The sequence below is a fragment of the Electrophorus electricus genome, chromosome 4, assembly GCF_013358815.1.
Source record: "Electrophorus electricus isolate fEleEle1 chromosome 4, fEleEle1.pri, whole genome shotgun sequence".
NCBI lineage: Eukaryota > Metazoa > Chordata > Actinopteri > Gymnotiformes > Gymnotidae > Electrophorus > Electrophorus electricus.
The window spans coordinates 8,322,552-8,334,206 of NC_049538.1; the positions used below are offsets into that span (position 1 = coordinate 8,322,552).

The following is an 11,655-nucleotide window of genomic DNA, read 5'->3' on the forward strand; positions in this document are numbered from 1 at the left end:
ATCTTTCTCTGTGCATTCTTCCTTTCCTCTCTCTCCCTCTCTGCCCCCCCCCCCCTTTCTCTGGGAGTAAACTGCATCGGTCCCTTGACTGATCAGCAGTTGTATTCCCTATCGCCCGAAACACAACACAACACCAACAGGCGTTTGATTAGCTTCCTTCCTTACAACTCTTCCATGAGCAGCACGCCACTCCACGCCATACACGCTCCACGCCACTCTCTCTCTCCCTCTCACTGTCTGTAAGGAGCATGGAGTGAGATTGGAGCATGTGTGAATTAGTCTGCGATGAGGGTTAAAAAGGACACTGTGTTATGTGAATAGCCTGGGATGCTGTAAGAATGAGTGTTATGATGAGATATGGCATGTTGTGTAATCAGATATACAAATGAGGAAGTGACCCCCCCATGTACGCTAGTCAACTGCATGGCACCCCAACTCTGAATGATGCACACTGGTGTAATATAGATTTACAGAAGTAGGTTTGTGCATATGGGTATGTGTCTATGTGTGCCACACTGACTTTGTGGAACAGAGGGTCCTGTGCAAATAGTCAGGCCCTCCCACATCTTGCTGACAGCCCAAGGCAGTAGATTTTGATTTTTTTTTTCCTCAGTAACTCCCTCCTCTATGCTGTTCCCCTAAGTTTAAGCCTACCAGATGCTGCCATTACATTACTCTTGGAGTTAACAATTCATTCCACTCAGTGTTGAATCATCTCTTATGAGTCGTGCTAACATTTCAAGGACCTAATAGTTAGCTAATAGTTAATGTTGAATGAGTCCTGCAAGAGACGACTCATTTCAAGGTCAGTACTGTTGAGACTAGTGCGTCGTGACAGGCGGCAGGACGATATCGCCACCTGTTGGAGAATTTAAGCAATGTTTTCTAAATGTATATTGAATATTAAACAATAATTGTGAAAATAGTGTATAATGGCGTCACTAAAACGACAAAAAAATACTGTATAATATATGCCCCAAGACAAACTTAATCGATATTTTTTATACGTTTTTAAGGGTACTAAATGATATTGCTCTACATTTGTGGAGGGTGTAATATGTGAAGCAACAGAAAACGGCCAACTCCTCAAGGTTTGACAAAGTAGTTGGTTACCAGCTAATCGATGTTGATGTACGGGTCAGCATCGATGTTGATGTACGGGTCAATTTTAATGGCTGGTGCTGGCACCATAATACGCTTGCCATCAGTAGCGAAAGAAATTCTATCAAACTAAAAGTCACTAACCTATTAAAATAAGAAAAACGAAACTTTGAACGGTAAGTCGTTTAATTTAAAACACTGGTTTCAGAAAATTCATAACTTGAATATAAAAGTCTTACCAATATTGCATTTTTTTAAATCAGCAGAGAGGTTTATAAATTTGGGAGACACAAACATTTCTTGAGACCTCGCTAAACAGAGAAGTTATTTATTTATCTCTCCGGCTATTCAGATTGCTAACATTAGAGTGGAATAGAAGTGTAGCATGCTTTACATTTGGAATTTGATTATGAAGCAGTTGTGCAATTGACGGTCATACAGTAGGCGAACGTAGACAGAGCCTTTTATTCTGAAAAACCCTTGTAAGTTCCATGCCTCTTGTTCCGAGGTCATAGAAACACGTGTAGGACACTTTGAATGTTTTACTAGGACCGGTTAAACTTTCCCGGGTATTTGTATTCAGCTGGCTTTCCACGTTTTAGAAGCAAACTGTCTTTAAGATCGTCTGTAACTGCGACAAATAAAACTACACCAAATCAAGTCAACGTGTCTTCATTTACTCACAGGTGAGTCAGTGAACCTCTATTGTACTGCTGAAATTAGCACTTTTTTTTTTAGCTAACTTAGTCAAGCTACGATAGTTATCCACGTTATACGTTGACTTTGTACGAATGCGGTTAGCTAACTCGCTGTTTATCAAAGATTTGTAGCTATAGTATACCCAATTTTATATTTCTATCTTTAAGAAGCGGGATGTATCGATAAAGTGAATAATTCGCTACACTGTTTTACCACTTATTTCTATCTAGCAGTTAATGGTAATCTGAGCCACATTGCTACGTTACCTATGGAAAATGAGGAAGCAACAAAACTAATCACAGTTGCTAGTCGGTCTGCGATAGTTGTATTTAGCTAGCCACCGATTTGGTTTATTACAACTCTAACACAGTGTGATCTTGCTTTTAAAATACTATGTTTACGTATTGCTCTGGCTAGCTGTGTGTGCGGTGTCGGCTTTCGAAAGCTTGCTATTAGGTCGTTAGCTAACTAGTTACATGCTTTACTCTTTAAACATTGTAACATTAACCTTAGCTACATTATGTCGTCTTTGTCAAATGTGTCAAACAGAACGAGTTCTGAAGTAAACTGTGGTGTGCTATCTTGTTTTGTACGCAACCGTGCATCCACATGGCTATTTAGTTAGCATTAGCTGTCTTACTGACTGGGGCGTTATCCAAGGTTCAGACGCCGACCTCCGGGTTCACGTTGCTGAACCTTTGGAAAGAGACAGTGTGCTCAGCAGAACTGTGCTACGATAAGGGCTGCAGCAGTTGTTGCTCAATAAACAGCATCGTTGGCTACGTTTACAGTTTAAATGAACGTGTGCTGCTCTGCCTTTATGACCATATTCTGTCTGTTGCGCAGCCAATGAACGCTACAATGAAGTATATTCTGGTCACGGGTGGTGTAATCTCGGGGATTGGTAAAGGTATCATCGCCAGCAGCGTCGGCACGATACTAAAGTCCTGCGGTCTTCACGTCACAGCCATTAAAATTGACCCGTACATCAACATCGATGCTGGCACCTTCTCCCCTTACGAACACGGTAAAGTGGCAGCGCACCATTTACACTGCTGTTCCGAATCGACTGTCGATCAGATCCATTTAGTCCAGTCGGAACGTTTTGCCAGTAAATAATGGAGAGTAAGTAATGTTAACAGACCTGGTCCTGGTGGATTATTGTGTGTGTTTTAATGTTGCTGTCGACATAAAGCCCGGTTTTTGCCTCTTGGCTCACTGTGCTGAAGCCTGAGTTGGTCTGTGTTATATCCAGGTGAAGTTTTTGTGCTGGACGATGGGGGAGAGGTGGATTTGGACCTGGGGAACTATGAGCGATTCCTGGACATTCGGTTGACCAGAGACAACAACCTCACCACCGGCAAGATCTATCAGTCAGTTATTAACAAAGAGCGAAGAGGAGACTACCTGGGCAAAACTGTACAGGGTAAGATGCTTTTCTCTGGAGTGTGGGCAGTAGAAAATGTATTTCTCTCTCTCTCTCTCAAGCAGGGATGCTGGTGACAGTTTTACTTGATTTTACTTACAGGCTTTGATACTGTAGGCACTGTAGATATCAGTAGTACAGGCAATATTAGTAGTGCTGTCTTGTTATATTAACTCAGTGCTTAGCTAGTTTTTAAAAATGAATATTTAATAGTATAACATTACTTGTACAATTAAGCAGTGCAAGAAAATAAGCCCAGCATTATATGCAGATGAAATATGAAAGAAAATTTGGGTCTAATTCCTGGTTGAAACTAGTAAAGTCACTGGTGTGACAGTTTAATGGTCAGAGATGATGGGCTTTCTCTCAGAACAGTAAGTGCAGACTCTTGTACATCAGTGTGCACATTAACATGGTAACGAGTACCTGTGGCTGCTGTAAGGTGATGGTTTCATTTACATTTACGGCATTTAGCAGAGCGACTTACAAAAGTGCTTTGTCATTTACTCATAGAATATATCCTAGCCAGTACAGTAGGTTAGAGTCCAATATACCAATGAAGTAGAATACTTCTGAAATACAGGGATCAATTCTGGACAATGATGATTGCAATAAACAACAGGTACTAGAGTTTGTTAGTCAACAAAGGAGCAGTCAACATCAGTGCAATCAACAATACCCTAAAATAAGTACTAGTTTCAGTTAGTTAACATAGGATCAGGGTCAGTGGTCATTTAGATATTTCCACAAATAGATGGGTCTTCAGTCTGTGCTTGAAGACTACAAAGGACTCTGCTGTCTGGATGTGGAAGTTCGTTCCACCATCTAGGAGCCAGGACGGAGAATATTCTTGATTCTTGTCTTAGAATGCTTCAAGTCTCATGGATTTCAAGCTGAGCCATACTTGAGCTTCAAAGTACTTGAGGTACAGATTGGACTTTGACCATTGACATCATGTGTGGAGGGTCTGTTTTGGAGCCTCTTTGATCTAGTCTTCCATCCTAACCGATTGGTTGATCCAGCTAGAATCTGCAGTTTGAACTGTTCTTTTGAAGTGCAAATGTTTATACAAGAGCAGTAATCATAAAAAAAATCATACCGCTTTTGAAAAAGTATGTTGCGTGTTTTTGTGTAACCCAGTATTTCTGGCACTCATAAAACAGCACCGTGAGCTGATAATTCTGTTGCTTCACCTAAGGCCTTTGTTGTTGTACACGTCACCTTTTCAAATGAAAACGAAGCCGTTTGTAATGCTAAAGACTCCTTGTTCTAACGTCAGCGGAGTCGTAACACAACAGTCGGTGGTCTCTACTGAAAGTCCTCCCAACTCCCTGTTCCACTTCAGTCTCGCTACACTGTAGTGCACGTAGCAGCCATTACAATGAATTTAACCTCCACTCACTCGTTTGGGTGAATGAATTGTTCATTGCAGTGGTACCGCACATAACTGATGCCATTCAGGACTGGGTGATGAAGCAAGCCAAGGTACCAGTGGACGATGATGGCATGGAACCTCAAGTGTGCGTCATAGAGGTGAGTGCTTTGGCTCCAGCCAACAGGAGCTCTACTGGCCACGCTGAGTTTTTTAAAACTTTTATTTATTTATTTATTTATTTAAAAAAGCTCCATGGCCCACCTTCTGATTTTGCACGGGCGCTTGTCTCCGCAGCTGGGCGGCACAGTCGGAGACATAGAGAGCATGCCTTTCATCGAGGCCTTCCGCCAGTTCCAGTTCAAAGCCAAGAGGGAGAACTTCTGCAACATCCACGTCAGTCTGGTTCCTCAGGTGAGACTCATTGACAAGAACGCTGGCCCTGCTGCAGAAGGCTAACCGCAGCACGAGTGTTCCTCATTGCCTCTCGTAGCCTACAGCTCAGTGCTAGGTTGGCTGAGCTTTCAAACGACAGTCACCATTATGTTCTTGGTTTGCCTTGTGTCTGATAATCCAGCCCAGTGCCACCGGTGAGCAGAAGACCAAACCAACACAGAACAGCGTGAGGGAGCTGAGAGGGCTCGGCATATCTCCAGACCTGGTGAACAAATCTTCTCCTCTTACAATGAACTTGCCACGAAGCCTAACAGCCTGGTTACAGAGCAGGGCACAATTTAAGACCCTGTCACTACAGCAGTGTGATGGTGTGAGTGATTTTATATTTCTCTTTTTTCTTTTCTTTATCCCCAACCAAGATCATGTGCCGCTGCTCCACACCCCTCGATAACTCGGTAAAGGAGAAGATCTCCATGTTTTGCCATGTGCAACCCGAACAGGTGAGGTTCAGGAGCCAAGGTTTTTTGTAACAGTCCGAAGTACGTTATTAAGCTTCCTGTCTGTGTAAAAGAACCCCCTATGTGTTGTGATTTGATGTTTGGATATGCTAGCGAGATGCTATTGTTGTCTGTGTTGCTGGACATCTGGGCTAGGAGTCTGCAGTCAGTCGAACACAGAAGCTCAGTGTCGTGCTAGTGCTCAAGATGTTTTACCATGATGGAGGTAAAACCTCCTTTACAATGGGTCAAGTTTCCACATGCATTTCACTTTGCTTTTCTGATTTCTCTAAAGTAGAGAAATCAGAGTTGTAAACTTTAGCACTTACTGCCATCCATCTTCTGCTAGTGCTACAGCAGAGCACATTGGGGGAAAAAAAATTGTATTACATGACACACCTGTCCAGGCACATAGGTGCCTCCTTACAGACGTATTTTTTGACTAATCATGTATTTGAAGCATACAATGCATTAGTAGGAACCAATAAGTGGAATCAATTTTTTTATTTATTTATTATTTTTAAGTGGGTACCTAGTTCTTGGAATTTAGGATCTGGTTCTGAACCAGAACCAGGTTTCAAGACCTGCCCCTAACCTTGATCATTGATTAGGCAATTTAAAAAGGCTGGTATTTTGAGTTCATATTTGCAAATGCACCAGTCAAGAAAATGCCCAGGGCGTTTTGAACATTACAGGTCTGTATCGCCAATTTTCCATGCCCTCTGCTCCTGCCCAGGTGATCTGCGTCCATGATGTCTCGTCCATCTACAGAGTGCCCCTCCTGCTGGAGGACCAGGGTGTGGTGAATTATTTCTGCCGCCGGCTGGACCTGCCGATCGAGAGCAGGCCCCGGAAGATGCTGACCAAGTGGAAGGAGATGTCCGATAGGTGTGCCACATGCGGGTGTCCTATAGGGCTGGTCTTCCAGACGCTGATGGTTTTGTTTGTTTGATGACGGATAAAAAAACCCCCCCACAGTTTAACTAGTAGTTTAATAGTCTATTAGTAACGCACATTACACTGGATTTTGGTCAGCACAACATCTATCGCATTTTCAGTATTTACACATGCATTTGGTGACACGTTTGTCATAGGTCGGACAGATTGCTGGAGCACTGCTCCATCGCCCTGGTGGGGAAGTACACAAAGTTCTCAGACTCGTACGCATCGGTCATCAAGGCCCTGGAGCACTCGGCACTCGCCATTAGCCAAAAGCTGGAGGTTAAGGTGAGCGCAAGTGCCCGTCTCGTTCCCGTCCCACCTCATCCTCGGCCCCTTTGTTCCGGACCGATGGTCCTGCATTGAAGCCACAGAACTAAGACCAGTGGAAGAAGCCCAGGCTGCCGTTCTGATATGTGGAAAGGGCTCAGGCAGGTGTGGCTGGCTGCCTACTTCATACGCACTTGCATTGTGGTGGTGTTGAAAGGGCTGGGGCTTGAAGTGGTTAGCCAATCATGGTGGTCTTCAGCAGCTCTGTTTAATCCTTTCTTTTGTCTTGACATCCATGCTTGACCTCCTACCCTTTTTCTCTCTCGTTCCTTCTTTTTATAGTATATCGACTCTGCGGACTTGGAGCCTGCTACCTTACAGGAGGAACCCGTGAAGTATCATGAAGCCTGGCAGAAGCTGTGCAGCGCAGAGTGAGTGAACTAATTACAACCTCCGTTACATGATCAGTGTTGGCACGAGAAAGAGGAATGCCTGGTGAGCTGATCTTGGATCAGGTCACAGTCAGTTGTAACCAATGGTAAATGAATGTATTGGTCCTGCTATTGCTTTAAAATAAATAAATAAAAATCTAACTGAAGGCCTGGTTGAAGTAGGATTGTCAGATCTTGGCTGCTGTGTTTGGCTGTGACCCAGCCAGATGGTTGAGTGTGGAGTTTAATAGTTCTGGTTTTTCTGTGCTGGCAGTGGTATCCTGGTACCAGGAGGTTTTGGAGTAAGAGGGACGGAAGGCAAGATGCACGCCATCAGCTGGGCTCGAAAGCAGAAGAAGCCTTTCTTGGGTAAGCGCTAACATTTCAAGGGAGTTCCTGATCCTACGTCCTGATGACCCCTCCTTGCAAAATGGTTCACTGGTATGTTTTGATGCGTTCAGGTGTGTGTTTGGGAATGCAGCTCGCAGTTTGTGAGTTTGCCAGGAATGTTCTGGGCTGGGCAGGTAAGTGCCAGTGCTTTCTTCCTCATCCATGTCCTTCGTTGAGCTGGGTTTTAACTTCCATTTTATGCTCCTGCTGCACTGAAATTTCCGAGCTTGCATTATTCATCCGTCTCTTGTATTTTCCCACCTGTTCCATGTGTTCAACAGATGCCAACTCCACGGAGTTTGACCCAGAATCAAAACACCCTGTGGTGAGCTACTGTTTTTAGGGTTTATCTCAAACTATGACAGATGGAGCCAGTAAGACCAATGGATACAATTGATTGACTCTAAAAAGACATTTGATTGGTGTCTTGTAGGTGATTGACATGCCTGAGCACAATCCTGGACAAATGGGCGGCACAATGAGGCTGGGAAAGAGGCGTACCATCTTTAAGACAAAATCCAGCATCTTGAGTAAGAATCCCTTTAAACAACAATTTAATTCAATCCTGAAACCTAATACAGGGCACATTGCACAATATTTGTGATCTGAATTAAATCAAATGCATTTTCTTTCAGGAAAACTTTATGGGGATGCAGACCATGTGGATGAAAGGCACAGACACCGTTTTGAAGTACGATCCCTCCAGACAGTGCTATTCCCTGTTTGAATCTCAGATAAATTAGTTCATGCGTCCGGTTTAATCTGACTCACCAACTTGCTGTTCTAGGATGTGAAGTGATGCAGTATAATTGTACCTGTGCAGGTGAACCCAGAACTGAAGCAGCATTTTGAGGAGAAAGGCTTCCACTTCGTGGGGCAGGATATGGAGGGAGAGAGGATGGAGATCATAGAGCTGGAGGGTGAGCATGGCCGGCTTTGTTTCCACGACGATGACATGCAACACAGGATGTATGGTGGCCAGCTTCGGTGCAGTAAACCTGCAGTGACGCAGGGGAAGTGGGTGTACGCAAGGATCGGGGGGGATGTGTGAGGTTTGTGTGAATAGATGCAGTTGGTTCTGTGCTGAACATACAGAGGAGAAATTTGCAGGTGGATATCCTCTCATCTTCCTTTATCAAAGGTGGTCAGTTTTCCATACATTTGGATCAAACCATTTTAGACATAAGGCACGTTTTGCAATTGGATATTCACTGAAGCATAAAATGTGTGTGAAATTGTTTCTAAACAATCCAATATCCTTTTACAGTTTGTAAATCTAGCATAAATGCCTTGTTTGTACAGAATGCTACATTTTGTACAAATCTCTCACACACACTGAAGATTGCAGGGAGTAACTGCCATGTACTGTGGTTAAAGATGTAGAGATAGAAAGAGATGTGTAGTATACAAGGGTTCCAAAGAAAGGGTTTCAGAGAGAGGTCCTTCATCAGCTGTGCAAGCAAAGTGTGTTTGGAGTTCAGGGACTGATTTCACTTCCCAGAACTTCAGATGTTGCACAGCTGATAAAGGATGTCCTTCTGAAATGTTCAGTTTCTCTGAAAACCTTGTTTACTACAAGCGGTGGGTGGTGGTGGTAGTGTTTGCCTTGAAACTCATATAGCCACTGACCAGACTTTCTTCTCCACGTCAGACCATCCCTATTTTGTGGGCGTGCAGTACCACCCGGAGTTCACATCCAGACCGATCAAGCCTTCCCCTCCCTACTTTGGCCTGCTGCTGGCTGCAGCGGGGAAGCTGCACAGCTACCTTCAGAAAGGATGCCGCCTCTCGCCACGGTACGAAGCTCAAGCCTTGAACTGCATTTGAAGATCATGATACAACTTGGACTGCATGGAACGGCCAAAGCAAATAGGCTAATGTGGCTAACGGTGAATGGAAGATAGCAGTCTACGATTAGCATGCTGTCATTTGACCACTGAGACCACTGAAGACCACTGAAGCCCCGTGTGAGGTTTTTCGTCTGTGCCATGTTCTTCTGTCTGTATAAATGTAAAAAAAAAAATAGGTGTTTTGGAAAATTGCCTTTGTCGCACACTGGTAAGCAGAAATAAGACAAAAATATTTTGTCTACATATATTCTCCCAAATATCACTGGGACGCTTTTAAGCACAAGATTAAGGAGTCAAAAAACAAAATTTACATTTACTCATAGAATATATATCCTAGCCACTACAGTAGATTAGAGGTCAAAGTACCAATGACCTAGAATGCTGTTGAAGTACAGGGATCGCTGTTGATGCCTAGAAGTGCATAACACACAAGCTCTATAACAGACAACAATAAATGTAATAAACAATACCCTACAATAAATACTAGAGATTCAGCAAGTCAACATAGCAGTAGGATCAGTGTTCATTTAAATTAGCTAGTGATGAGTGATTACTACTATACGTGGAAACATAAGACTACCACCTGTGTTTGTAGTTGTCTTCCAATGGTGCACCTTCAGTTTCATCAAGGCAGCTTAATTTTGTTTGCAGTTGACCGCTGTCTTGGTTGGCTAAAGCTATTGTAATAGCGGCTATGATGCACTTAGCTGGCTAGCTGATGCTGTGTAATTTGTCTTCTGTTCATAGCTTTCTCGGAGTATCTTACAAGCTTAAACTACACTACCCAGTAGGACCAGAATTAACATGGTTTACACCCTACACTGCCTTTAAAAGGTTGACAAAGAGATGGATTGATGTCAGTGCTGTAGCTGACCTCAATCAATATATTAATGCGTTGTAGTATTACCTTATATGTAGCGATATTCGACTAACTTAAAGGGGCAACAAGTATTTTAGTAATGATTCTTCACATTATAAAACAGCCATTATACTGCCTCCTAGTGGCCTGGATGTGAGTGCGTGCTAAATCCATTTTAAACATGGATGTCTGCGTGGGGGCACCTGCTCTATGGAGCATACTGGCTCATTTGAGTACTAACAAAGTAATTTGAATTATCTCGGTTTTGTTTTTTTTTTAAAAGTGAAAATATGTTTCACAAAAAATAGTTTGCTACTTTTTGGTGGTAAAATGACGATGCTTAAATATTCTCCCAGTTCAGAGAACCCAGTAATACTTGGATGGAGAAATTACATGGAATGAAATATCAAATGTTAAATGTTTAGCACAGGTTGCAACACTTAGAAAAAAATTCCAGAGAAACTGTTTAGACCCAGAGTGCCTAAATCAGACATGGCACCCAGCTTCAGTGGTCAGTTTGGTTTTGTTAACCCTTAGTTTGATGAAATTGCTTGAGGGCTAGTGAGGTGATTTCTTGGCCTGTGTTGAGGGATAAGACACTTTCTCCAATGTGAACTAGCTAGTTAAAAAATTAACACAGCTCTGACCATCTGTACAGCACAGTGAACTTGCTGACTATAGGAAATGTTGCAAATTGTCGTTACATGCCCACAGGTTGTTTCTCTCCTGTCCTTCCAGAGACACATACAGTGACCACAGTGGCAGCAGTTCTCCAGACTCAGAGATAGCAGAATTCAAGCTACCCTCCCTTTCCCAGGACTGACCCCTGAACAGTATGTTCCCCAGAATGCTGGCTCCAGTCAGTGGTTGACATGTTTATATCCAACATCTAGCCAATGAAAAGTATGACCATCCAGTTAATGACAATGTTAAAACAGGGCTTTCTAGGTGTTTATATGGGGCCTTGGTACACTTGATTTGTACTTAATAGATTTCTCCTTGTGTGCAGGACTGCAGTGAAAGGCACTGAAGACTGTTTTAATGCATGCAGCCAACCACCCCCTGCCACTCCAATGGTTGTTTATCCACAATGCGTCTGTTCATTTTCAGTAACAATAGTACTAATACTGTTAACTATGTGTTCAATGGCAATGAATTACAATATTGAGCAGGTGGCTGGGTACTTTTTAAAAGGCTTTAAAAACATTAGCCCATGTAAGCTATATTGCACCAGAGCTCAACCTACACCTTAAAGCAGTTCCTTACATGAAGTTATTATTCAAGCAGAAGAGCTTAAAGTATTTAAGTTATCATTATGAACTTTACAAGATTCTTCTGGAGGTAAGAATTACACAGCAAGTCATTTTTATTAAACTGAAAGCTCAATGTTTATTATATAAATAAAGTGGTTAAAAGACCATTATG

General features: G+C 42.8%; 1 protein-coding gene across 1 annotated transcript; it reads left to right on the forward strand.

The window, feature by feature from the left end:
- The first annotated feature begins 1,618 nt into the window (after positions 1-1,618).
- Positions 1,619-11,648, forward strand: ctps1a (CTP synthase 1a). Its single transcript, XM_027009785.2, has 19 exons — positions 1,619-1,787; positions 2,647-2,827; positions 3,056-3,226; positions 4,659-4,759; positions 4,896-5,012; positions 5,176-5,259; positions 5,414-5,494; positions 6,228-6,379; positions 6,586-6,718; positions 7,043-7,131; positions 7,406-7,500; positions 7,593-7,655; positions 7,803-7,846; positions 7,955-8,051; positions 8,157-8,212; positions 8,345-8,441; positions 9,173-9,317; positions 10,969-11,063; positions 11,240-11,648. Exons 2-18 carry the CDS (start codon positions 2,650-2,652, stop codon positions 11,051-11,053), a joined length of 1,788 nt encoding a protein of 595 aa, XP_026865586.2. The 5' UTR covers positions 1,619-1,787; positions 2,647-2,649; the 3' UTR covers positions 11,054-11,063; positions 11,240-11,648.
- Positions 11,649-11,655: the final 7 nt, after the last annotated feature.

Bases quoted from the DNA above. Each gene is read 5' to 3' on its own strand.
- ctps1a (XM_027009785.2), top strand. From the start codon at position 2,650: ATGAACGCTACAATGAAGTATATTCTGGTCACGGGTGGTGTAATCTCG. The intron at 2,828-3,055 runs GTAAAGTGGCAG...TGTTATATCCAG, and splicing joins CTTCTCCCCTTACGAACACG to GTGAAGTTTTTGTGCTGGAC. The intron at 8,213-8,344 runs GTACGATCCCTC...GTACCTGTGCAG, and splicing joins GGCACAGACACCGTTTTGAA to GTGAACCCAGAACTGAAGCA.